At 42.9% G+C, this 22,433-nt stretch overlaps 1 protein-coding gene and 1 long non-coding RNA gene across 2 annotated transcripts; both read right to left on the bottom strand.

Annotated features, from left to right (window-relative positions):
* Nucleotides 1-1,435: 1,435 nt before the first annotated feature.
* On the bottom strand, nt 1,436-4,250 carry LOC138754894 (uncharacterized). Its single transcript, XR_011351954.1, has 2 exons — nt 2,139-4,250; nt 1,436-1,626 (listed from the first exon to the last, which is right to left on the bottom strand). It is a non-coding gene; the product is annotated as an uncharacterized lncRNA (long non-coding RNA).
* A 1,726-nt stretch (nt 4,251-5,976) lies between these two features.
* On the bottom strand, nt 5,977-21,967 carry LOC138752564 (E3 ubiquitin-protein ligase RNF217-like). Its single transcript, XM_069915358.1, has 4 exons — nt 21,868-21,967; nt 20,627-20,709; nt 19,813-19,962; nt 5,977-7,515 (listed from the first exon to the last, which is right to left on the bottom strand). Exons 1-4 carry the CDS (start codon nt 21,905-21,907, stop codon nt 7,075-7,077), a joined length of 714 nt encoding a protein of 237 aa, XP_069771459.1. The 5' UTR covers nt 21,908-21,967; the 3' UTR covers nt 5,977-7,074.
* Between the last annotated feature and the right edge of the window lie 466 nt (nt 21,968-22,433).

The following is a 22,433-nucleotide window of genomic DNA, read 5'->3' as shown; positions in this document are numbered from 1 at the left end:
CACAAGCCATCGAGTCTAAAGTATTAAAAATGTGAATGTCGCCACCGCCAACCAAGACCAACAAAGCCCGAGACTGACACCACCAAAATGTCAGGACACGGGTGTTCAACAAACAGGATCTGATAGCACTGACTGTCCACCCCTTGTTGCCTCTTGAATTGAGCTAAGAGTCAGCCACATTTCACGGTGTGGTGTTACGTGGAACGGCCAGTGGTGACGCTGGCATCCTTCCATCAGGGAACCAGGTGGGTGTGTGCAACCATTCAGTAATTCTCTGGGTTGCTATGACTTGGATTTTCATTTCCAGACTATTCAACTGCTTACATTTAAGTGCTCCGAATACCAGTTGGGAGTTAAGAGGCTGATTCGCCTGCAAATGCCACTCCACAAATCCACGATTGAAACAGGCCCCTTTAGCCTGTAACCTCAAACTAATCCCACAACTTCTTCCTCAAGTCAAGTTTATTGTCATCTGATTGTACAAGTCCAACCCGATGAAACAGCGTTCTCCAGTCCTCAGTGCAAAACACCCAAACGCACACCCAGATGTAATACACGCCAGACATGTATCTCAACGACACAAATAATTGTTTTGTGAATATGGGTCTTGAATGGTTAGCCTGGACCTGAAGCCTGGTTAATCTCATCCACCCTTCCTGAACATGTGTTAATTGTGTGATTACTGTTGAAAATAAATCTCAGGAACCCCAAAATGGTCTCCGACCAATGCTTTGAAATGTCATCAACTGCGGGAAGCACCAGTATCAAGTCAACCTTCTACAGGAGCTCTATCAAGAGCGTGCTAGCCACCTGCATCACAGTGAGGGGTACGGTTGCAGAGAAATGGGTTGGAGGTCAATCCACAGGACAATAAGAGTGGATCACTGGGGTCTCCCTTCCCCACCCTGCAAATCGATGTGATCTACCGGGATCGTTGTCTGAAGAGGGCGCACAAAATCATTAAGGACCCCTTCCACCCATCTTCCAGCTGCTCCGTCGGGGAAGAGATCCAGGAGGATCAGAGCCAGCACCACCAGGCTGAGGAACAGCTTCTTCCCAGTGTGAATTAACTGCTCACACTGACCCTCCGTGAATACTACTTATTGAACAATAATGTTTTTAATATATGCACTGTACATGTGTATCATTCATCTGTATGTGTCCGCGCGTTTTACACTGAGGACCGGAGGACACTTTTGTCAGGTTGTACTTGAGCAATCGGATGAGAAACTTGAACATCCAGCGAGCTACACCTGCTAATTCTTGCAAGTGCATTGAAGGGAGGTTGGAAGCCAGTCACTTGCTGCTCATTTCTCTGCCTCAGGAAGGCACCCAGGAATTTACAAACCGCAGCAGCCCTGGTGAGGTCTCCCTTCACAGTGGTGTCAGGTGGGAACCTACTTGGCACACCATGAATGATCACAACAGACTGGAGTTGTGGAATGATCAGGCTTTTATTCACTAGACTGGAACCGCCGTCAACTTCATTGGCTGATCGAGGCAGAAGGGAATGGCGAGCAGGCAAAGGGGCTGTGGGTAGGGTCGGTCTCAGGAGTCCAGCCAGCAGCAGCCAATCATGGCATAACAGTGGTTCACCATGTTCTCCCCATCTTTTTAAGAAGAGTCCTGCGGGTGAGAAAAAAAATTAAACAAATATACATTTTACAGATTAAGTCTTGACAGATCTCCTCTGCTGCAGCGAACAACGTGGTGATGGTTGGGGGCTGCCCTGGTATCCTGAACAGCTTGTGGGGTTGGTCTGTCATCATCGGTTACAGGGGTAAGGGAGTGTGGTGCTGGTACTTCATTGGTGACAACAGTGGCCAGGGGGTGGAAAGAAACTGTAGGCTGACCTTGAGGGTCGAGGGGCTGCAGGTCGCATGTGGAGGGCCACTTGTGAACTGTTGGTTGCAAACAGTAACGGGGAGGATGGGGCCCATTGAATTGTAATGTCACTTTCTGAAGCTGTCACAAGAAGTCCAGGCCCAGTAGCAAGGGAGCACAGAGTTGTGGCATGACGAGAGTTCCCATAGATGTCTGCCATGTGTGATTTGGATGCAAGTGATAATTTGTGTTTGGAGGACATGATTTAAGGGATAAGCGCTATTGAATAAGCAGTTGGTAACACGCTCGCTTACCTGGACATCCAACATGGATCTGGTGAGTTCATGTGGTGTCTCCTGGTTTAGGGTGATGGAGGCCAGTATAGATCGCTGTCCGAGTCTGATGGGTGCTGTTCTCCCATGGTGTATGCCTGGGAAGATGCCACGTGGTCCAAAATGGCAGCTCACATGGTGTCACTGGTTTGTAGAGGAGATGGCACCGATTGCGCTGTCCAGAGTGATGATTGTCCATACGCGGACTGGCAAACTTTGATATAATGACCCTTCTGCACCTAGCTCAACCACCCTCTGAAGATCAAGTACCTTTTGTTCCAGGAGTCTTAAGACAAAGAGCGGATACCAGCCACATAAGCATCCCGGATGAGGTCCTCAGCATTCCGGGAGGCCATCATGACCTTCTTTCTTCTTTCTTTGGCTTGGCTTCGTGGATGAAGATTTATGGAGGGGTAATGTCCACGTCAGCTGCAGGCTCGTTTGTGGCTGACAAGTCCGATGCGGGACAGGCAGACACGGTTGCAGGGGAAAAATGGTTGGTTGGGGTTGGGTGTTGGGTTTTTCCTCCTTTGTCTTTTGTCAGTGAGGTGGGCTCTGCGGTCTTCTTCAAAGAAGGTTGATGCCCGCCGAACTGTGAGGCACCAAGATGCATGGCTTGAGGCGATATCAGCCCACTGGTAGTGGTCAATGTGGCAGGCACCAAGAGATTTCTTTAGGCAGTCCTTGTGCCTCTTTGGTGCACCTCTGTCACGGAGGCCAGTGGAGAGCTCGCCATATAACACGACCTTGGGAAGGTGATGGACCTCCATTCTGGAGACGTGACCTGCCCAGCGCAGTTGGATCTTCAGCAGCGTGGATTCGATGCTGTCGGCCTCTGCCATCTCAAGTACTTCGATGTTAGGGATGAAGTCGCTCCAATGAATGTTGAGGATGGAGTGGAGACAACGCTGGTGGAAGCGTTCTAGGAGCCATAGGTGATGCCGGTAGAGGACCCATGATTCGGAGCCGAACAGGAGTGTGGGTATGACAACGGCTCTGTATACGCTCATCTTTGTGATGTTTTTCAGTTGGTTGTTTTTCCAGAGTCTTTTGTGTAGTCTTCCAAAGGCGCTATTTGCCTTGGCGAGTCTGTTGTTTATCTTGTTGTCGATCCTTGCATCCGATGAAATGGTGCAGCCGAGATAGGTAAATGTTGACCATTTTGAGTTTTATGTGCCCGATGGAGATGTGGGGGGGCTGGTAGTCATGGTGGGGAGCTGGCTGATGGAGGACCTCAGTTTTCTTCAGGCTGACTTCCAGGCCAAACATTTTGGCAGTTTCTGCAAAACAGGACGTCAAGCGCTGAAGAGCTGGCTCTGAATGGGCAACCTTACAGTCACACATTCTGCATAGGATCTGGAGGGCCCGCAGGTGCTCAGCATTTGATTCCCCAGCTCACTGATTTCTGGTGGCCAGGAAGTGCCTGGCAAAGACCTCATTTACCTTCTTACAATACTAGGCCTTCTGGATCTCCATACTGCCAGGTACGAGTTGGCGTCACTGATCACCATGAATACTTGGGGCCCGATTTACAAGAATTGGCCTTCATAAATCAAAGTATTGAGTCCAGGAGTTGGAATGTGATTGTAAAGTTGTACCAGACATTGGTAAAGCATTATTTGGAGCAATGTGTGCAGTTTTGGTCACTGAACTATAGAAACAATATCAATAAGATAGAAAGAGGGCAGAGAAGATCTAGGATGTTGGCAGAACTTCTGGAACTGAGTTACAGGAAAAGGTTAAATCAGTTTGGAATTTATTGCCTGGAGTGTAGAAGAATGTTGTTTTAGGTGTGATAGAGTCGGAGGGGCAAGAGGAGGTGGGGTTGCATTGCTTGTCAGGGAAAATATTACAGCGGTGCCTAGGAAGGATAGATTAGAGGGCACATCCACGGAGGCTATTTGGGTGGAACTGAGGAGTAGGAAAGGAGAGGTTACACTTGTAGGGGTGTATTATAGACCACCCGGAGGGGACCGAGACCTAGAGGAGCAAATCTGTAGGGAGATAGTAGATATTTGTGATAAGCACAGGGTTGTAATTATGGGAGATTTTAATTTTCCACATATAGATTGGGAAACACATTCTGTGAAAGGAATGGATGGGTTAGAGTTTGTGAAATGTGTGCAAGATAGTTTTTTACAACAATATGTAGAGGTGCCGACCAGAGAAGGAGCAGTGTTAGATCTACTGTTGGCAAATGGGATGGGTCAAGTGACGGAGGTTAGTGTTGGCGAGCACTTCGGGTCCAGTGATCATAATGCCATCAGCTTCAATGTCATTATGGAAAGAGAGAAATCAGGGCCAAGGATTGAGGTTTTTGATTGGGGAAAAGCTAGATTTGAGGAGATGCGAAAGGACTTGCAGGGTGTGCATTGGGACAATTTGTTTTATGGGCAGGATGTAGTAGAGAGATGGAAGTCTTTTAAAGATCAGATTTTGAGAGTGCAAAAGCTTTATGTTCCTGTTAGGTTAAAAGGAGGGGCAAAAGGTTTGAGAGAGCCGTGGTTTTCAAGGAATATTGGAAACTTGGTTCGAAGAAAAAGGGAGGCGTACATTAGATATAAGAAGCATGGAGTTAAGGAGATGTTTGAAAGATACATTGAATGTAAGAGGAATCTTAAGAGAGGAATTAGGAAAGCTAAAAGAAGGTACGAGAAAACTATGGCAAGCAGGGTGAAAACTAATCCAAAAGAGTTCTACAAATATGTTAATGGTAAGTGGAAAGCTAGAGACAAAATTGGTCCCTTAGAAAATCAGAGTGGAAAACTGTGTGTGGAACCTAGAGAAATGGGGGAGATATTGAACAGTTTCTTTTCTTCGGTATTCACTAAGGAGAAGGATATTGGGAGATGTGGGATAAAAAAAGCAAATTGGGTAAATATGGGGAATATAGAGATTACAAAAGGTGTAGTTTTAAGGCTTTTGAAGAATATAAAGGTGGATAAGTCTCCGGGACCAGACGGGATCTTCCCCAGGACATTGAGAGAAGTGAAGGAGGAAATAGCAGAGGCTCTGGCGGTAATTTTTCGAATGTCATTAGATATGGGGATAGTGCCGGAGGATTGGCGCATTGTGCATGTGGTTCCGTTATTTAAAAAGGGTTCAAGGAGGAAGCCTGGCAACTATCGGCCTGTAAGTTTGACGTCTGTGGTAGGTAAATTAATGGAGAAAATTCTTAGAGATAGTACTTATAAACATCTGGATAGACAGGGTCTGATCAGGAGCACTCAACATGGATTTGTGGGAGGAAGGTCATGTTTGACCAATCTGATTGAATTTTTTGAAGAGGTGACTAGGAATGTGGATGAGGGTAGCGCAGTGGATGTTGTCTATATGGACTTCAGTAAGGCCTTCGATAAGGTACCACATGGAAGGTTAGTTAGGAAGGTGCAGTCTTTAGGTATAAATTTTGAGATAGTCAAATGGATTGAACATTGGCTGAAAGGGAGAGGCCAGAGAGTGGTAGTGGATAATTGTCTGTCAGGTTGGAGGCCGGTGACCAGTGGTGTGCCTCAAGGATCTGTATTGGGCCCATTGTTGTTCGTTATATACATTAATGATCTAGATGATGGGGTGGTGAATTGGATTAGTAAATATGCAGACGATACTAAGATAGGTGGAATAGTGGATAATGAAGAAGGTTTTCTAGGATTGCAGAGGGATTTGGGCTGCTTAGAAAAGTGGGCTGAAAAATGGCAGATGGAATTTAATGCTGATAAGTGTGAGGTGCTTCATTTTGGTAAGAAGAATCAGAATAGGACATATGTGGTAAATGGGAGAGCATTGAGGAATACAGAAGAGCAGAAAGATTTAGGAGTGACGGTACATCGTTCCCTGAAGGTAGAAACTCACGTGAATAGGGTGGTGAAGAAGGCTTTTAGTATGCTGGCCTTTATCAATCATTGCATGGAATATAGGAGTTGGGAGGTGATGTTGAGATTGTATAAGACGTTGGTGCGGCCTAATTTGGAGTTCTGTGTGCAGTTCTGGTCACCTAATTATAGGAAGGATATAACCAGAGTGGAGAGAGTGCAGAGAAGGTTTACTAGAATGTTGCCTGGGTTTAAGCATCTGGAGTATGGGGAGAGATTGGACAGATTGGGTCTTTATTCTTTGGAGCGTAGAAGGTTGAGAGGGGATTTGAAAGAAGTATTTAAGATTATGAAAGGGATAGACAGAGTGGATGTGGATAGACTATTTCCGTTAAGAGGAGGAAAGATTAAAACAAGAGGACATGAGTTAAGAATTAAGGGGCAGAGGTTTAGAGGTAACATGAGGGGGAACTTCTTTACTCAGAGAGTGGTAGCTGTGTGGAATGATCTTCCGGGAGAAATAGTGGCGGCGGAGTCAATTGTATTATTTAAGAAAAGGTTGGACAGGTATATGGATGAGAGGAAGATGGAGGGTTATGGGCATTGTGCAGGGAGGTGGGATTAGAAAGGGGTGTTTGGTTCGGTGCGGACTAGAAGGGCCTAATGGCCTGTTTCCGTGCTGTAATTGTTATGTTATGTTATGTTAGAATGAGGCCAGATTTGATCGAGGTTTAAATTATGAGGACAGACAGAGTAAATGTAGGTCAGCTGATAAAGCTGAGGAGAGGTGAGATACAAACCAGAGGGCATGGGTTAAAAGGGGAAAAGTTTAGGGGAAACTTGTTCACACAGGAAGTGGTGGAAATGAGCTGTTAGCTGAAGAGGTGAATGCAGGCTCAATTTTGACATTTAAGAAATATTCCAGGAGGTGCATGGATGGGAGGGTATGGAGAGCTATGGACTGGGTGCAGGTCATTGGGACTAGTCAAAATAATAGTTCTGCACAAACGAGAAGGGCCTGTTTTCTGTGCTGAAATATTCAATGGTGGGGGAGAAGGCGGAAGGATTGGTGGAGGGGGAAGTGACAGACAAAGGGGACAGGAGTCCTAACATGAAGCAAAGGTTTGCCGAGCTGCCAAAGGCTTTTCACAATTTGGCTTGAAGTACCAGTTAGGTTTGGCATTGTAGCAGTCACTGTACTTGTCCAGGCAGCGGAAGCAGAAGCAGGTGCTGCAATTGGTGCAGGTGACGTACTTGCAACCGCCACTGTGGACCATCAGCACCCTGCAGATAGGGCACGCCCGGATGGAGGGGCAACCGTGCACTGACAGGCTTCTGTTCGTGATCACCGTGCAGGACTGCAGAAGAGCGACCACATGGCAGGACTTGTCCGCACAGCTGCCTCCCTGGGGAGAGGGCCCCTCCCACTGACTCAGGCAAGCCCAGCAGAACTGGAAGGCCTTCCCGTCCTTCAGCGAGCACACCGGACACTCCATGCAAAGATTCTCGGTGTCCAACCTCTGTAGCAGGGATCGGCAGCCTGGGCACTAGGGGAGAAAAAGCCAAGGTCAGCTTTCCCACTAATCAGAAAATAAAACAGAACAGGAAACACTCAGAAGTTCAGTCAGCATCTGTGGGGAGAGAAACTATTAATGCTTTAGATCCAAGATTCTTTGTCAGAACTTGAAGGAAAGAAAATGCATTAGTTTTCAGAGAAGGTGAGGGTGGGAATGGATAGAACATTACAGCACAGTACAGGCCCTTCAGCCCTCAATGTTGTGCTGACCCATATATTCCTTTTAAAAAAAGTGCTAAGCCCTACCTACCCTGTAACCCTCTTTTTCTTTCATCCATGTATCTGTCTAAGAGTCTCTTAAATGCCCCTAATGTTCCTCCACCAGCACCCCCGGCAATACATTCCAGGCACCCACAACCCTATATGTAAAAAAAAACCTAGCTCTAAACTTCCTTCCCTTCACTTTGTACAGATGTCCTCTTGTGTTTGGTGATCCTTACCTGGGAAACAGGTGCTGGCCATCCACCTTATCTATACCTCATAATGTTGAAGACCTCTATCAGGTCTCCTATTGTCCTTCTTCACTCCAAAGAGAAACGCCCCAGCTCTGCTAACCTTGACATTTTCCAATCCAGGCAACGTCTCCTCTCCATAGCTCTCAACAGCTTCCACATCCTTCCTATAATGAGGTCAACAGAACTGAACACAATACTTACCAAGAGGAGTCACGTGATGGAGTAGTGGCCGGTCAGGGAATTCCAGCCCTCTCCCGAAAAGTTTAAAAAAAACACACAAAGCACAAAGGTACAAGATTAAAATTTATAATAAAGTAAAAATAAAGGTGAGAAGAAAATGGCAGCGAAGAGAGAAAAGTCGAAAACAACGGGAAGAAAAGAGGAAGGAAGAAGAAGGTGAAGGCCTTACCTGTCCGAAGAGGCCCGCCGCGGAGAGAGAAGCCCGCTCCCTCGGGTCAGTGGAAGTCCCGGGCTCGGGACTACAAAAATGGCTCACAGAGCCGAGTAAAAGTGCGCAACCGCACATGCGCATGAAAAAAACACTGGCGGGAGGGGGGACCAGCTGAGGAGTCGATCTCCACAGCTGAGAGAGACACCTGCAACACAGCAGCAGGTGCAGAACACAGAAAATAACAACAAGAAAGAAGAGGGTAAAAAGAAAACAAGGAAACAACAGATGGTCAACCCAGAGGAAGAAGAAGAAGAAGAACAGAAAGAAATGGAAGAAGAGAAAGGCAAGACAATGGATATATCTTTTTTTAAAGAATATATGGAATCAGTGAAAGAATGGCAATTACAGGAATTTAATGAGATAAAAAGAAGAATTAAGAATGCAGAAGAAAAAATGAATAAAATAGAAATGGTCATGTCAGAGATAGGAAAAAGAGTGGAAAATATGGAAGAACGAGAAATAATTGTAGAAATGGAAGTAGAGGACAAAAGAGAAATTAGAAGAATCTAATAAAAAAGTTAAAGAGGCACATGAGCTGTTAGCTCAGAAGATAGATATAATAGAAAACTATAATAGAAGAAATAATATAAAGATAGTGGGCCTTAAGGAAGATGAAGAAGGCAAGAATATGAGAGAATTTATAAAAGATTGGATCCCCGGGGTCCGAGGAAGACCAGAATTACAGGAAGAAATGGAAATAGAGAGGGCACATAGAACTTTAGCCCCGAAACCACAACCGCAGCAAAAACCAAGATCCATTTTAGTAAAATTCTTAAGATATACAAGAGAAAATATATTGGAGAAAGCAATGAAGAAAGTAAGAGAAGACAAAAAGCCACTGGAATATAAAGGTCAAAAAAAAATTTTCTATCCAGACGTAAGTTTTGAACTCTTGAAGAAGAGGAAGGAGTTCAATACAGCAAAAATGATCTTATGGAAAAAAGGATATAAATTTATGTTAAAGTACCCAGCGGTACTTAAAATAGTTATTCCAGGGCAAAAAAACAGACTATTCTTGGATCCAGAGGAAGCAAGAAAATTTGCAGAACAACTACAAAACAAGCAGAGAGGTGAAGACATGTAATGAGAGTAAAAATGACCACGAACTATATGTATGTGTGTAAAGGGGTATATGTGTATATATATATATATATATTAACAATGGCGTGAAGCAAGGCTGTGTTCTCGCACCAACCCTCTTTTCAATCTTCTTCAGCATGATGCTGAACCAAGCCATGAAAGACCCCAACAATGAAGACGCTGTTTACATCCGGTACCGCACGGATGGCAGTCTCTTCAATCTGAGGCGCCTGCAAGCTCACACCAAGACACAAGAGAAACTTGTCCGTGAACTACTCTTTGCAGATGATGCCGCTTTAGTTGCCCATTCAGAGCCAGCTCTTCAGCGCTTGACGTCCTGCTTTGCGGAAACTGCCAAAATGGCCTGGAAGTCAGCCTGAAGAAATCTGAGGTCCTCCATCAGCCAGCTCCCCACCATGACTACCAGCCCCCCCACATCTCCATCGGGCACACAAAACTCAAAACGGTCAACCAGTTTACCTATCTCGGCTGCACCATTTCATCAGATGCAAGGATCGACAATGAGATAGACAACAGACTCGCCAAGGCAAATAGCGCCTTTGGAAGACTACACAAAAGAGTCTGGAAAAACAACCAACTGAAAAACCTCACAAAGATAAGCGTATACAGAGCCGTTGTCATACCCACACTCCTGTTCGGCTCCGAATCATGGGTCCTCTACCGGCACCACCTACGGCTCCTAGAACGCTTCCACCAGCGTTGTCTCCGCTCCATCCTCAACATCCATTGGAGCGCTTACACCCCTAACGTCGAAGTACTCGAGATGGCAGAGGTCGACAGCATCGAGTCCACGCTGCTGAAGATCCAGCTGTGCTGGATGGGTCACGTCTCCAGAATGGAGGACCATCGCCTTCCCAAGATCGTGTTATATGGCGAGCTCTCCACTGGCCACCGTGACAGAGGTGCACCAAAGAAAAGGTACAAGGACTGCCTAAAGAAATCTCTTGGTGCCTGCCACATTGACCACCGCCAGTGGGCTGATAACGCCTCAAACCGTGCATCTTGGCGCCTCACAGTTTGGCGGGCAGCAACCTCCTTTGAAGAAGACCGCAGAGCCCACCTCACTGACAAAAGGCAAAGGAGGAAAAACCCAACACCCAACCCCAACCAACAAATTTTCCCTTGCAACCGCTGCAATCGTGTCTGCCTGTCCCGCATCGGACTTGTCAGCCACAAACGAGCCTGCAGCTGACGTGGACTTTTTACCCCCTCCATAAATCTTCGTCCGCGAAGCCAAGCCAAAGAAGAAGAAGAAGATATATATATATATATATATATATATATAGTGTGTATACATGAATGTATCCGTATTTAGAGGAAAATATATAGAGTATAGACAAGAATTAATAAGGGAGGGAAAGGGAATAGAGGGAATAAGGAGGGAATTAAAAGAGTGACCTTTGTTACATATGAAAATTGAAATCTTTTCTGGGGGGGCTGGGTGGGGAGGAGTTACGGTCACTGCAAAATCAGTTGTCGCATGCGAGTGAATTCGCAAATCCAAATGGAGAGGGGAGATGCGGTTGCCCGACAAGGGATAAAGGGCAACTCAGGAAGGGGAGGGGATAGTGGGGTTAAAGAAATTTTAGATAGGAGAATAAGGGAAATGTTTGATGTTTTAGAAATGTTGTCTTATAAAGTGTTCAAAACAAGAAAGCAGAAATGGATAAGAAGGAAAGGTGATGATAAGGAAACGGAAAGGAAAGATAAACAAAGTATAAAATGGCTACGTTGAACTATATGGCTTTAAATATTAATGGAATACATAACCAAATCAAAAAGAAAAAACTGCTAAATTTACTGAAAAAAGAAAAAATTGATATAGCTTTCGTGCAAGAAACACATTTAACTGAATTGGAGCACAAGAAATTAAAGAGAGATTGGGTAGGACATGTAACAGCAGCGTCGTATAATTCAAAAGCAAGAGGAGTAGCTATATTAATTAGTAAAAATGTGCCATTTATAATAGAAGAGAAAATAATAGATCCAGCAGGGAGATATGTAATGATAAAATGTCAGATATATTCGGAGTTTTGGAATTTACTCAATATATATTCACCTAACGAAGATCAAAAATTTATGCAAGATATTTTTTTGAAGATAGCAGACATGCAAGGGAACATACTAATAGGAGGAGATTTCAACCTTAATTTCGATTCAAACATGGATAAAATTGGGAAAAAAATTAACAGAAAGAACAAAGTAACCAAATTTATAATTAAATCGATGGAAGAAATGCAACTTTTGGATATATGGAGGAAACAACACCCAAATGAAAAGGAATATTCATATTACTCGGGTAGACATAAAACATACTCAAAAATAGACCTATTTTTGTTATCAGCTCGTATGCAAGATAGAGTAAGAAAAACAGAATATAAAGCTAGAATATTATCGGACCATTCACCCTTGATATTGACAATAGAGTTAGAGGACATCCCTCCAAGAATGTATAGATGGAGATTAAACTCCATGCTACTTAAAAGGCAGGATTTTAGAGAATTCATTGAAAGACAAATTAAAATGTATTTTGAAATAAATACAGAATCAGTGAAAGATAAGTTTATACTATGGGATGCAATGAAAGCGTTCATTAGAGGGCAAATAATAAGTTATGTAACCAAGATGAAGAAAGACTATAATCAGGAAACAGAGCAGTTGGAAAGGGAAATAGTAAATATAGAAAAAGAATTAGCAATGAAGGAAGATACAATTAAAAGAAGAGAATTGGCAGATAAAAAAATAAAATATGAAACACTACAAACATATAAGGTGGAGAAGAACATAATGAAGACAAAACAGAAATATTATGAACTAGGGTAAAAAACGCACAAAATTCTAGCATGACAGCTTAAGACAGAACAAGCTAAGAAAATGGTATTGGCATCAAGGAAAAAAGACAAACAAATCACATATAATCCAACGGAGATCAAGGAAAACTAGAGAATTCTATGAACAATTATACCAAACCGTAAACAAACGGAAAGAAGGTAAAATAGATGAATTTTTAACTAAAATTGAACTACCAAAATTACAAATAGAGGAACAAAATAAATTAATAGAACCATTTGAAATAGTAGAAATACAAGAGATAATAAAAAAAATTTTCTTTGGCTTGGCTTTGCGGACGAAGATTTATGGAGGGGGTAAAAGTCCACGTCAGCTGCAGGCTCGTTTGTGGCTGACAAGTCCGATGCGGGACAGGCAGACACGGTTGCAGCGGCTGCAGGGGAAAATTGGTTGGTTGGGGTTGGGTGTTGGGTTTTTCCTCCTTTGCCTTTTGTCAGTGAGGTGGGCTCTGCGGTCTTCTTCAAAGGAGGTTGCTGCCCGCCAAACTGTGAGGCGCCAAGATGCACGGTTTGAGGCGATATCAGCCCACTGGCGGTGGACAATGTGGCAGCCACCAAGAGATTTCTTTAGGCAGTCCTTGTACCTTTTCTTTGGTGCACCTCTGTCACGGTGGCCAGTGGAGAGCTCGCCATATAACACGATCTTGGGAAGGCGATGGTCCTCCATTCTGGAGACGTGACCCATCCAGCACAGCTGGATCTTCAGCAGCGTGGACTCGATGCTGTCGACCTCTGCCATCTCGAGTACTTCGACGTTAGGGATGTAAGCGCTCCAATGGATGTTGAGGATGGAGCGGAGACAACGCTGGTGGAAGCGTTCTAGGAGCCGTAGGTGGTGCCGGTAGAGGACCCATGATTCGGAGCCGAACAGGAGTGTGGGTATGACAATGGCTCTGTATACTTTGTGAGGTTTTTCAGTTGGTTGTTTTTCCAGACTCTTTTGTGTAGTCTTCCAAAGGCGCTATTTACCTTGGCGAGTCTGTTGTCTATCTTATTGTCGATCCTTGCATCTGATGAAATGGTGCAGCCGAGATAGGTAAACTGGTTGACCGTTTTGAGTTTTGTGTGCCCGATGGAAATGTGGGGGGGCTGGTAGTCATGGTGGGGAGCTGGCTGATGGAGGACCTCAGTTTTCTTCAGGCTGACTTCCAGGCCAAACATTTTGGCAGTTTCCGCAAAGCAGGACGTCAAGCGCTGAAGAGCTGGCTCTGAATGGGCAACTAAAGCAGCATCGTCTGCAAAGAGTAGTTCACGGACAAGTTTCTCTTGTATCTTGGTGTGAGCTTGCAGGCGCCTCAGATTGAAGAAAAAAATTACCAAATAATAAAACACCAGGAGAGGATGGATTCCCAATAGAATTCTATAAAACATTTAAAGATTTATTAATTCCTCCCCTCCTGGAAGTAATCAACCAGATTGATAAAACACAAAGCTTACCAGATTCATGTAAAACAGCAATAATTACAGTAATACTAAAGCAAGGGAAAGATCCACTCGCACCAGCATCATATAGACCAATATCATTTCTTAACACAGATTATAAGATAATAGCTAAACTATTAGCAAACAGATTAGCAGAGCATGTACCTAAATCTAGACCAAACTGGATTTATTAAAAAAAGACGAACAACAGACAATATTCGTAAATTTATCAACTTAATTCATGCAGAAGAAGGGAGTAAAGCGCCAACAGTAGCAGTTGCTTTAGACGCAGAGAAGGCCTTTGACAGAGTAGAATGGAATTATTTATTCAAAGTATTGCAAAAATTCAGTTTACTAGAGAAGTATATTAATTGGATTAAAGCATTATATCAGGGGCCATTGGCGAAAGTGACAGTAAATGGATATATATCAAAGCAATTTAACTTAAGCAGGTCAATACGGCAGGGATGCCCACTATCACCCTTATTGTTCGCGTTAGCTATAGAACCACTAGCAGAATTGATAAGAACAGAAAATAAAATAAAAGGGATAAAAATAAAAAAGACAAGGAATATAAAATCAGTTTATTTGCGGATGATGTTATAGTATACTTAACAGAACCAGAACTATCAATAAAAGAATTATATAAGAAATTGAAGGAATATGGAGAAGTGTCGGGTTACAAGATCAACGTAAACAAAAGTGAAGCAATGCCTATGAATAATCCGGATTTCTCAAAATTTAAGAAAGAATCACCATTCAGATGGCAAATGCAAGCAATAAGATACCTAGGTATACAAATAAATAAAAATCTTGGCCATCTATATAAACTCAATTATTATCCACTAATGAAAAAATTACAGGACGATTTAGAGCATTGGAAAGATTTACCATTAACACTAATAGGAAGGATAAACTGTATTAAAATGAACATTTTCCCAAGGATATTATACCTATTTCAGGCATTGCCAATACACTTGACAGAGAAATTCTTCAAGGAGTTAAAGAAAATAATAAGGAAATTTTTATGGAAAGGGGGGAAACCAAGGATAGCACTAGATAAATTAACAGAATGGTATAAACAAGGAGGCTTACAACTGCCAAACTTTAAAAATTATTATAGAGCCGCACAATTAAGATACCTATCAGATTTTTATCAAACAAGGGAAAAGCCAGATTGGACTAGATTAGAACTAGATAAAATAGGGGAAAAGATACCTGAACACATATTATATAAATAGGATGAAAAATTGGTACAACACATCATCTACTCAATATTTGGAAAAAGATTCATGTAGAAAGGAATAAAACAAATTACCAATTACCAAAACTAATATTGATGCAAAATAAGTTACTCCCTTTTACAATAGATAACCTTTCCTTTAGAGAATGGGAGAAAAAAGGGATCAAAAGAATAGAAAATTGTTTTTTAGGAAATAGATTATTATCCTTTGAACAAATGAAAGATAAATACAATATAACTCAAGATACAGTGCTGGCATATTACCAATTGAGATCCTACCCAGGAGCACTCAACATGGATTTGTGGGAGGAAGGTCATGTTTGACCAATCTGATTGAATTTTTTGAAGAGGTGACTAGGAATGTGGATGAGGGTAGCGCAGTGGATGTTGTCTATATGGACTTCAGTAAGGCCTTCGATAAGGTACCACATGGAAGGTTAATTAGGAAGGTGCAGTCTTTAGGTATAAATTTTGAGATATTCAAATGGATTGAACATTGGCTGAAAGGGAGAGGCCAGAGAGTGGTAGTGGATAATTGTCTGTCAGGTTGGAGGCCGGTGACCAGTGGTGTGCCTCAAGGATCTGTATTGGGCCCATTGTTGTTCGTTATATACATTAATGATCGAGATGATGGGGTGGTGAATTGGATTAGTAAATATGCAGACGATACTAAGATAGGTGGAATAGTGGATAATGAAGAAGGTTTTCAAGGATTGCAGAGGGATTTGGGCTGCTTAGAAAAGTGGGCTGAAAAATGGCAGATGGAATTTAATGCTGATAAGTGTGAGGTGCTTCATTTTGGTAAGAAGAATCAGAATAGGACATATGTGGTAAATGGGAGAGTATTGAGGAATACAGAAGAGCAGAAAGATTTAGGAGTAACGGTACATCGTTCCCTGAAGGTAGAAACTCACGTGAATAGGGTGGTGAAGAAGGCTTTTAGTATGCTGGCCTTTATCAATCATTGCATGGAATATAGGAGTTGGGAGGTGATGTTGAGATTGTATAAGACGTTGGTGCGGCCTAATTTGGAGTTCTGTGTGCAGTTCTGGTCGCCTAATTATAGGAAGGATATAAACAGAGTGGAGAGAGTGCAGAGAAGGTTTACCAGAATGTTGCCTGGGTTTAAGCATCTGGAGTATGGGGAGAGATTGGACAGATTGGGTCTTTATTCTTTGGAGCGTAGAAGGTTGAGAGGGGATTTGAAAGAAGTATTTAAGATTATGAAAGGGATAGACAAAATGGATGTGGATAGACTATTTCCGTTAAGAGGAGGAAAGTTTAAAACAAGAGGACATGAGTTAAGAATTAAGGGGCAGAGGTTTAGAGGTAACATGAGGGGGAACTTCTTTACTCAGAGAGTGGTAGCTGTGTGGAATGATCTTCCGGGAGAAATAGTGGCGGCGGAGTCAATTGTATTATTTAAGAAAAGGTTGGACAGGTATATGGATGAGAAGAAGATGGAGGGTTATGGGCATTGTGCAGGGAGGTGGGACTAGAAAGGGGTGTTTGGTTCGGTGCGGACTAGAAGGGCCTAATGGCCTGTTTCCGTGCTGTAATTGTTATGTTATGTTATGTTATGTTACTTGAAGGACAAATTAGGAAGCAGTCTGAGGTTACCAGAGGGAAGTAACTTTGAATATGTGATTACAGACACTATGATAATCAAAAAATTTATAACAAATATGTATATTAAACTGCAAGAAAAGGAGAATAAGGAAACAAATGGTAAAACTAAACAAAAATGGGAACAAGATTTAAATATAAAGATAAAAAAGGAAACATGGGAGAAGTTATGTTCTGGAACGATGAGAAATACAATAAATACGAGGTTACGTATGATACAATATAACTGGATACACAGGCTATACATTACACCTCAAAAGTTAAATAAATGGGACCCAACAATATCTGACAGAAGTTTTCGATGTAAAAAAGAAATGGGAACAACAATTCATGCAATCTGGACATGTGAGAAAGTAGAAAAATTTTGGGAAGATCTAAACCAAATATTAAATAAAATTACAGAAAACAATCCAGAGATCTTCCTCCTAAGTAACATAAAAAACAAAGAATTTGGAATTGATTTGGATGGTGCACAAAAAAAGATTTGTTAAGATAGATCTAGCCGTAGCAAAAAAAATGTATTATGTCAACCTGGAAATTGGAAGATAATTTGAAAATACAACAATGGTATATAGAAATGAATAAATGTATTCCATTAGAAAAAATAACATAGTTTAAGAAATAATATTGAAATATTTGAACAAATATGGGAGCCTTACATGAAACACAATAGAGAAAACCTACCGGGGACATTCACTACCTAAATTAACGAAAGGAGAAGAAAATGAAAAGAATTGACTCAGTGGAATTTCTTGTTTATTTTTATTGAATGACAGCATTGTTTGACTGGTTTAATGTATCTTAGATTTTGTACTTTAAATGGATGGGGGGGAGGTAGGGAGGGTGGGATGGGAGGAGGGAGGGGGGGAGAAAATGACACTGTATATATTTGAAAAGGAAAATGTGGTCAATGTGGTTTATGGTGTGAAAAATAAAAAAATTAAATTAAAAAAAAATACTTACTAAAGATTTGTAGAATGGTAACATGACCTCTCTACTCTGAATTCAATCCCCCTATTAATGAATCCCAGCATCCTATAGGCCCTCTTTAGGCCAAGGAATTGTCTCTGACAGAGCTTAATGTATCTAACTTTGCTGAAAACACTAAATTGAGTGGAAAAGCAAATTATGCAGAGGATATGGAGAATCTGTAAAGAGATAGGTTGAGTGGGTCTGGCAGATGTATAATGTTGGTAAATGTGAGGTTATCCACTTTGGAAGGAAAAATTGAAGATCAGATTACTATTTAAATGGCAATCGATTGCAGCCTGCTCCTCTGTAGGAGGACTTGGGAGTGTTTGTGCATGAATCGCAAGAGGATGGTTTGCAGGTGCAGCAGGGTATCAAGGAGGCAAATGGAATGTTGGCCTTCATTGCTTGAGGGATTGGATTTAGGAGCAGGGAGGTTACGCTGCCACTAGATAAGGTACTGGTGAGGCCACATCTGGAGAACTGTGTGCAGTTTCTGGTCTCGAGGAAGGAGGTGGTACAGAGGAGGTTCACCAGGTTGATTCCAGGGATGAGGAGAGATTGAGTCGTCTGGGACTGTACTCGCTGGAATTCAGAAGAATGAGAGGGGATCTTATCAAAACAAACAAAATTGTGAAAGGCATCTCGATAAGATAGAGCCAGGTAAGTTGTTCCTATTGGTGGGGGAGACCAGAACTAAGGGACATTGCCTAAAGATTCAGGATAGTAGATTTAGGATGGAGATGAGGAGGAACTGCTTTTCTCAGAGGGTCGTGAATCCGTGGAACTCGCTGCCCATTGCAGCAGTGGAGATGACTTCAGTAAATATATTTTCGACAAGGTTGGATTGATTTTTACGTAGTCGGGGAATTAAGAGATATAGGGAAAAGGCAGGTCAGTAGAGCTGAGCTGATCATCAGATCAGCCATGATTGGTTGGTGGACCAGGCTCGATGAGCTGAATGGCTGACTCCTGCTCCTATTTCTTGTGTTCTCATGACTGGATGAAACCAACAGGTTTAATGTGGCAGTTGGAGTCAGAATATGCTTCTTAATGCATTGTATTGCTAATGCAGGACAGTAGGACCTCTCTTCATTTAACCACTGGGTATATTTCAGCAACACAGGCATTTAAAACTGCTTCTAATTGCAACCTACACACATTTGGTCTTAACCTATCAAAGATTGTTCAACTCAGCCCATCTCCAGCTTCTCTGTGACTTAAAACTAACATCTTTTTTTCTCTTTCCCAAGATCTGAAATGTAAACTGTTTCTCTCTCCAAGGGCACACTCTAACCAGCGTAGCATTTCCACCACATATGTGCAACCTACTAAATTTTAATGTTTTTAAAAAAATTTAGACATACAGCACGGTAACAGGCCCTTCTAGCCCAAGAGCCCGTGCCGCCCAATTACACCCAATTGACGTTCTACCTGGTACGTTTGAATAGTGGGAACTTGTAAACCTTTCCTATCCATGTAGCCATCGAAATGTTTTTAATTGTACCTGCCTCCAAAACTTCCTGGCTGTTCATTCCAGTGGCTCATCATCCTCTGTGTGAAAATATTGCCCCTTGGATCAGTATTATATCTCTCCCCCTCCCCACTTTAAACCAGGCACTCTAGGTTTAGACTAGAGGAAAGACAGCTACTACTAGACAGTAGTCATGGGCTTGTGCACTGCCAGACTGAGACCACCTGCAGTTTGGAGGAACAATGCCTCAACTTTCATCTGGACACCCTCTAACCGGATGGTAGTAACATCGACTTCTCTGGTTTCCATTAAACTGCCCTCCCCCACCCACCCCCATCTTCAACTCCCTGTCTCTTGTCCTCTTTATCCCTCTTTCTCTCTCCCCTTTCCCTCTGACTCCTTTCAGTTAAATTCAATTCTCACCTTTCCTCTTATATCCAATTAACCCTTTTTGTCTGTTGGTCTGGATTCCTCCCTTCTCTCAGTCTTTGAGACGCCTGTCTGCATTTTGCTTATACCTTGAAGGGCTCAAGCCTGAAATGTCAGTTATGTATCTTTACCTCCTATGGTCGCTGCAAAATGTGTGTTTTTACTACAATCACAGCATCTGCAGGCTTTGTTTCAGGGACTGTACGACTCCATGTTTTAGTTGCTACCTTCCTCCCAACTTGTCATTACCTTCTTGAATGACTCCTTGTTGTCTCTGGTCATCTGTGCAAGCTTCCTCTCGTAGAGCACCTGGTCCCTACTCGAAAACAGTGAGAGAGCCCGCACCTCCTGCCAGGCCCAAGTCTGTCTGCACTTTGGGCATGTGATGTTGGTCATTCCCTGTAGAGAGAAGAGAGCAAGTCTTAACACGCTCTTCGATGCCTTGATGAAGGACTCAAGGCCGAAATGTTGGTTATGTATCTTTGCTACATAAAGGACTTTGACCAGCTGAGTTTCTCCAGTTTTGTGCTTTTACTTCAACCACGGTGTCTGCAGACACTTTAATGGACAAATCTCTGACCACTGCTTCCAAATAAGACACCACATTGGTCTAAATCAGCCACTCTTAACTTTTTTTCACCTGTGCCCCACCCCGGACACTGCTCAAAGTTTATGGGGCCCCTTCCCTGTGAAGCAGTCACATTTTGTTTACTGCATGAAAAGCATTTATGTTATGTGAGGTGAAAAGAAAACATGGCTTTAACTTAAATGTGTGGGATGGGGGAGAGATGTGGAGATTCCAAGGCTTCCCTCAGCTGAAAAGGATAAAATTCTGATTGTTCCCTTTGACTGTCAGTCATCATGATCTGACCAATCGGGTAACAGAGGGCAGAGGCAGTTTGGTGAAGTCAAGTCAAAACACACTGAAGTCAGCCGGTCTTTCAAGTGCTGAGGTTTCGGGCTGAGCCCTTCTTCAAGGACTTCCGTGTTTCACTAGGTGAAGTGGAGTGTTCCACTTTGGGGCTTATGGAAAGATCATTCGAATAAATAAAAGGTTGCTCACCGTGTCCAGAAAGCTTTTCACATAAAGCCTTAATTGTTTCGACTTCTGGAAGTGTTGGCACAAGGTCCTCGTCTGTGGAATGCCTGTCGAAGGAGAAATGTTTTCAGATCTATTCATCTTTAAAAGGCTTTTCTCAATAGGAACATCAAAAGCAACCATTCCTATTAATATCTGATGTTTGAAGTGCAGACTTTTCCTTGTGCTGCAGGTTCAACATCTCAGGACAGTTGTATCAGATTGAACTGTCAACCATGAGCTGCGTCGTCTGTCCTCACCATCTCACTATCCCAATACCTGTCAGATTAGCAAAGGCTAGAAAACTATCAGCTGATTTTTAAAATCTATTTCTCTCTCCGATCACTATCGGCGAACATCCACTCATCAGGCTTGAACCTTGCACTCTTCCGGTTTCTGCAGTGTTAAGAAAGCAGCCTCTATCTTCAAGGACCCGCACCATGCCCTTTTCTTGGGAAGGAGGTCCAGGAGCCTGAAGACAAAGCACTCAGCGGCACAAGGACAGCTTCTTCCCCTCTGCCATCAGATTCCTGAATGATCAATGAACCCCAGCCTCACTTTCTCCTATTTTGCACGAATTGATTTATTTTCACATGTAATTTATAGTAACTTTAATGCTGCCCCAAAACACCAAATTTCATGACGTGTTCATTGCCAAGTCAATTGCAGAAAACTTGAGGACCCTCCTGGACGAGGCAGGGTGTGAATTTGTTATAAAATTACTTCTCTTGGCTTTCAAGATGAGTGGGACCTACAGCACAGTAAACACCTGATTTTCCATCTCGGCACCCTCCAGCTGGACGGCATTAACGTCGACTTCTCCAGTTTTCGCTAGCTTACTCCCCATTCCCCCCCCCCCCCCCACCCTCTTCTCCAACCCCTCGTCTTTTTCCCTCCAGCCCTTTCCCTCTCCATACTGCTGCCTGTGAAACAATACCCATCCCCCCCCACCACCATTTTGTTCGAGCGCCTGCCTGCATTAGAGCTCAGGCCCGAAACGTTGGCGATGGATCTTTATCTTTGCTGCATAGAGTGCTGTTTGACCTGTTGAATTTCTCCAGTCTTGTGATTTATTTTTAAACTTCCACCACTGTGTCTGCAGACCTTTGTGTTTGACTTCACTTTTGTCACTCCGAGATTCTTGAGGTCCCATGGAAATGGAAAGTACTGCCGCTTAATAACAGAATTTGCCTCTGCTTGTGTCAAAACAGTGTAAAACCACATACCTGCTGCTAACTCATTATTACTAGTGCGGGCGACTTCCATGACCAATGCTTTTCGTCTCCAACACGCATATGGTACAAAAATCTTTAATCTTAACTTTCATATTCCTTTACTTTCACTTCTAACTGGAACGATGCCAGGTTCTGTGATGTAATTTCATATTGTATAAGCAGTAAAGATTTGGTAGGTACTTCTCCAGATTTTGAATCCGTTTTCAACGTTTCAAATCCCATTTCAGCTGGTGCAGCTCCCAACTTTACACTGCATTTGGGATGGGATATCAAACTATTGGTTTGTTTGCGCTTACAGTTGCTGGGTGAATTCGTATTTATATTCTGCAAAGATGATGTTAGTATGTGCAGGATATTCTGGGACTGTATGTCCCTATTTAACAGAGCGTTTTGGGGAGTATTGGGATATATGGGGTCATGGGGATCCATGGAGAGTGCTCCTGGGGAGTGTACCGGTATTTACGAGGGTTTCAGCAGAGTATTTCCAATACTTCTTCACGGAGGGCGTCAGGGTTAATGAAGGGTCCATGGGGAGTGTGTCAGTATAAAGGGTCAGT

The sequence above is a fragment of the Narcine bancroftii genome, chromosome 2, assembly GCF_036971445.1.
Source record: "Narcine bancroftii isolate sNarBan1 chromosome 2, sNarBan1.hap1, whole genome shotgun sequence".
Taxonomy (NCBI): domain Eukaryota; kingdom Metazoa; phylum Chordata; class Chondrichthyes; order Torpediniformes; family Narcinidae; genus Narcine; species Narcine bancroftii.
This window is presented reverse-complemented; position numbering and strand designations above follow the sequence as displayed.

What these genes read in the sequence shown, in the direction of transcription:
- LOC138752564 (XM_069915358.1), bottom strand. Translation starts at nt 21,907, where the DNA reads ATGGAAGTCGCCCGCACTAGTAATAATGAGTTAGCAGCAG. An exon ending in TGAAAAGCTTTCTGGACACG is followed by an intron (nt 19,963 to 20,626) that starts GTGAGCAACCTT and finishes TTCTCTCTACAG; the next exon opens with GGAATGACCAACATCACATG. An exon ending in ACAAGGAGTCATTCAAGAAG is followed by an intron (nt 7,516 to 19,812) that starts GTAATGACAAGT and finishes TTTCTCCCCTAG; the next exon opens with TGCCCAGGCTGCCGATCCCT.